The 5,297-nt window shown below is 38.2% G+C and overlaps 1 protein-coding gene across 2 annotated transcripts in view; it reads right to left on the bottom strand.

Annotated features, from left to right (window-relative positions):
• The window catches only part of LOC106878959 (hydroxyacylglutathione hydrolase, mitochondrial), a 74,108-nt gene that overhangs the window by 53,661 nt on the left and 15,150 nt on the right, over positions 1-5,297 (bottom strand). For both annotated transcript variants that reach the window (XM_052970536.1, XM_052970535.1), the window contains exon 2: positions 2,634-2,824. In XM_052970536.1, coding sequence (XP_052826496.1) covers positions 2,634-2,738 — 105 coding nt within the window. In that variant the 5' untranslated portion in view covers positions 2,739-2,824. The remainder of the gene's footprint in view (positions 1-2,633; positions 2,825-5,297) is intronic.

The raw sequence follows: 5,297 nt of genomic DNA, 5'->3' as shown, positions 1-5,297 counted from the left end.
CGATCTCGCACGAAAGATATCATGTGTCGCCCGCACATGAGCCAGTCCAGGGGCACCGGCAACGATCCTGCTCGAGAAACCTCATGTGTCACCCGCACAAGAGTCGGCCCAGGGGCGTCGCCCGCACATGAGCCATTTCAGGGGCACTGGCAATGAACCCGCTCAAACATTTCATGTGTCACCCGCACAAGAGTCAGTTCAGGGGCACCAGCAACGATCTCACTCGAAAGATATCATGTGTCGCCCACACATGAGCCAGTCCAGGGGCACTATTAAACACACACATACATCTACACAAACTCTTGACAAAAAACAATTACATGGAAGGTCCAAGTTATATAAAAATATGGACCTACTGTTCCATTAACAGTTCATAATTATTGTAGCAGTTGCAAGGTATTTACAATTTGCTTATATTTCGTTACTTTACATTGCATACAAAAATATACACATACTATGTACATACAACTGCTTACAAAAATAGAGATTAATGTAGATTTTTTTCAATGTGCATAATTTTTTGTTTAAAATATTGGAAAAAAGTATGCCACCAAAGGAAAAACATAATCTCTCCAGAAACACCTATAAAGCAAGGAGTGCAGAAAACTGAAGGCAAGAGTCTCAAGAGATAAGGGACATGAGACTTTCTCAACATCAGCAAAGGCATGCTGCAGCACATCAGATGGAGTCTCAATACAAAAGAGACATGACACTTTCCAAAGATCAGCAAACGCATGCTGCAGCACGTTAAATACAGTCTCAAGAGAGAAGGGAGAGAAGACTTTCTCAACATCAGCTAAAGCATGCAGCACATCTGATGGAGTCCCAAGACAGAAGGAAGATGAGACTTTCTCAGGATCAACAAAGGCATGCTGCAGCACATCAGATGGAGTCTCAAGAAAGAGGGGAGATAGGTCTTTCCCAAGATCAGCAAAGGTGTGCTGCAGCACTTAATGCTGAATCCTTAAAACAACATTTAGCATGCCAGATTAAACAGAGGTCCAATAGAATAGCTCTCCAAAACAAACCATGTACAAATTCATTCTTCACAACATCTGGAGCTGCTTTCAGATATGATCCATCCCATTCTTATAAAAATGATAATTCTGTCCAAATTGGTGTGCTAAATTCAAATTGTCGTTTATGCAAAGCTTTAAAATTTACTCCACAAATGTTTTGTCACCAATGCTGCAATTTCCTGTATCACCTGTTTCAACATATACACACAAATTGTCGTTTTAATCCCGAGCAATGCCAGGTATCTCTGTTAGTATTTCTTAAAATATTCATCCAAATTTCACAAATGAGGTATTAAAATGTTTGTTTTTGGATGCTCTCCAAGAAAAGGTACAGTAGAAATTACACTTAAATATTTTCAAAACACACACACATACAAACACGTTTCCAGAATCTAAGTTTCACTATGATGGATGGGTTTTCTCAAGCACTGCATATCTAATCATCCCAGTCCTTTGACACTTCTTCTGTGAGAGACAAAGTTCTGAGATCAATCTTCCTTTTCCATAAGCTCCATTCACCTTAAGTAATTGACACTTCTTTATACAGTTGTCTTCATCCATATGCATCACATGCCCATACCAGTGTAGCCCCAATTTTTCTCACAACACATTTGTACTGTGTTGTTCATGCACACTTATGTTGCACATCCAATGGGACAGGCTAGCTTCATTTCTTTCTAATCTTCACAAGTCCTCTGCATTAAGATCCACTGTCTTACTAATGTGCAGCATTGCTATTCATATATATGCATAATATAATCTGCCTTTCACTCTGATAGAGAAATATCTTGTAACCAACAGAGGTAAAAGCTCTCTGAACTTTCCCCAGTTTGTTCTTATTCAAGCAACTCTACTTTCAAAATATCCTCTTCCATGCTAATTAGGTTACCTCAGTATCAGAAGTCTTCTACTATCTCTAGGGATTATTCTGAGCCACACTAACATACACACTTTTTGCTTGTGCTTACATGGTTGAGATTATTTTTTCAAATTTGAACTTTTTGACTTCAGTTTTATGACTGACAATAAATAACAGATAATCTTTCCCTGGACAGACACCAGTAATATTCTAAGATAGATCTGTCACCTATCCTGACAGATATATAAACTCAGACAATTCAAAATAAAGTGTTCTGCCAAAAACAACTAGCTCTCTAAAGGGCTTTCCCAGTGAGGAGAGTGTAAGGATAACCAGTAGGATAAAAATAGACAACTATCAAAAATAGATGAGCTCCTTGACAACCTGCAAAACCTATATCATGCAGAGGAGATGAATACCACCAGGATTACCAAGCTTGAATGGAAGACAAACCAATATTTAATTCTATATCAGATCAGTTGGAGCCTGAGTTCATAAAAAAAATAGTCAAAACCAAGAGGGATGAAAAACATTGGTGAAAATTTCAAGTGCCCAAACAGTAGAAAATGCTATGAAAATGATTTAACTTTACTTGAATCAATTTATCTTTTGAACCATTCCACTTTTATAGTATACATGTGCACTGTAACATAAATGCTTCTATCTATGAAGATACACAGAGATGATATTTATTTGACTGCATACAGACTATAGTCACATACCAAACACCTGAAGTAATAGGATTAAACACTAACCAGTTTTGGATCAACAGGATCAACTGCAGCACAAAGTTTGGTAGTATCATCAATAAGTAGGTACATATAATTATCCTGGAGTGCAGGTAGTAGCTTAATTTTCATGTTGGGTTGACTAACTGTAAGCTGATGACTGTGAAACTTTGTTCTTTGTCCTTGTAATGTTCCCGATAGCTTCTGGGGAAGAGTAGCTATAAAATTCAGACATTTAAGGTTTTAAACCATTAATACATAAACAATAATTCTCATTCTACAGTTAATTACAATTATATAACAAATAAATAAATAAATAGTAGAGATGAAAAATGTCATAAAAAGATGATTACACAAAAGTTTGAATTTATAGTAAGTTAGTAAGTGAACAGTATTTATAATTGAAATACTTCATGTATAATTTTTTACTCTCCTATTTTGGGAGACACTATGTATGGATTATTAGATTAATAACAAAATTGGATATCATAAAGAGAAGAAATATATTTATAGTACAAAGAGGAGGTGGAATAAGAACAAATTTACACATTCTTTAACGCAGACATGTACAAGGTGGTATCAAAAAATTTCCAGATTAGTTATGTTTAACAAAAAATAACTTATTTACCAAAGTTTTAACATCATCTCCTTCAAAATAGTCATCTTATGCAGCAATACACTGGTCCCAGCATTGGAATCCAGCCTGGAAGTCATTTTCTGTAAGCAAGTTGAGGAACTTCTATGATTTACTCTGGATTTTAGTAATGGTGTTAACATGGCAACCTCTGAGCTGCCTTTTTCTCTTCGGGAAGAGATGGAAGTCCACAGGTCATAAATCTGGTGAATAGGGTGGGTACAGAAGCGACAACATGTTTTTGGCAAGAAACTCACGAGTGAGGAGTGCTCAGTGACAGGGTGCATTGTTATTGTAAATCCAGTCGCTTTCGCCAAATGTCCTCCCCCAAATGCTCCAAAATGTTGCAGTAGAACTCTCAATTAATGGTCTGGCCCAGGGGATGAATTCTCAATGCACATTACTGTGGATGTCATAAAAAAACAATGAACATGCTCTTGGTTGTGGAGATGAAGGGCTCTTCCATTGTGACAACTGTTGCTCATAACCATAAGATTGCCAAAGCATACTCAATGTCTCTGTACCAGACTTCCCAAGTTTAACGCAAAATTTTACTATGGCTCTTTGTTCTAACTTTTTGTCCATGACAAAAATCGCATATACATGATCACAAAAACACAAATTTCACAACTTGCAAAGTAAACACAACAATGCCTCATGAAGGTTATTGTTAGCTCTCACTGTGCATGTGTGCTGCCATCTGTTGGTGCACTACAGAACTAGTCTGGGAACCTTTTGATACCACCTCATATTATAAAGGTAGAGCTGCCTCAAGATTTGAGCAGACAGAACTCTGTGAAACAATTTACAGTTAAAATTACAGAATAGACTGAGTGAATGTTCTACTTTAAAAATTATTCCCAATACATGTAAAAAAGTTCAGTTTGTAACAAAACTTCTTGTTTTAATGTCAGCAGTGCAAAAGTGGGCAGCTGAATTTATGAATGTATGGGGGAATTGAGGGATGGTTAGAGCTAACATGGCAGTCCGGGAAAATAGAATAAATGCTGCCGTTGATTAGCTCCAAGAGGCCATCACCTCTAGCTAGCTATGTGACACAAACCTGTGTCCATTACAACCTTCGAACAGGGGAGGTCAGTAGCTTCCCTTTGCTGGTTCAACGACCACAGACTATTTTCGGGGTATTTTCCTTTTTTTCAATGTGGAGTAGCCGAACCCAGCAGGCGTCGCTGCTGACCGTCTGTTTGAAGGTTTATTTACCTATATTCAGTGGAATACATCTACTGGTTTTCAAAATTAGAAATATTAATATTTCTAAATCTCTCTAAAGGAGACTACGGCAGCAGTACTGGATATTAATAGTTATTGCCAAGCTAACATGGCAGTCCAGGAAAATAGGATGAATGCTGCCGTTGATCAGCTCCAAGAGGCCATCGACTCTAGCTAGCTATGTGACACACAAACCTGTATCCATTACAACCTTCAAACAGAGAAGGTCAGCAGCTTCCCCTTGCTGGTTCAACATCCACAGACTATTTCAATGTGGAGTACCCGAACCCAGCAGGCATCGCAGAAGTGGAGTTAGTCTGTGGATGTTGAACCAGCAAGGGGAAGCTGCTGACCTCCCCTGTTTGAAGGTTGTAATGGACACAGGTGATAACTATTAATATCCAGCAATGCTGCCATAGTCTCCTTTAGAGAGATTGAGAAATATTAATATTTCTAATTTTGAAAACCAGTGGATGCATTATAGGTAAATAAACCTTCGAACAGACAGACAGCAGCAACGCCTGCTGGGTCTCAGCTACTCCACATTGATAAGGGGCAAATACCCCAAAACTAGTCAGTAGATGTTGAATCAGCAAGGGGAAGCTGCTGACCTCCCCTCATCGAAGGTTGTAATGGACACAGGTTTGTGTGTCACAAAGCTAGCTAGAGACGATGGCCTCTTGGAGCTAATCCACAGCAGCATTCGTCCTATTTTCCCGGACTGCCATGTTAGCTTGGCAATAACTATTAATACCCAGTACTGCTGCTGTAGTCTCCTTCAGAGAGATTTAGAAATATTAATATTTTTATATGTATGTATATATATA

This window comes from Octopus bimaculoides, chromosome 9 (assembly GCF_001194135.2).
Source record: "Octopus bimaculoides isolate UCB-OBI-ISO-001 chromosome 9, ASM119413v2, whole genome shotgun sequence".
NCBI lineage: Eukaryota > Metazoa > Mollusca > Cephalopoda > Octopoda > Octopodidae > Octopus > Octopus bimaculoides.
The sequence above is the reverse complement of the archived record's forward strand: the minus strand, read 5'-3'. Positions and strand labels throughout refer to the sequence as shown.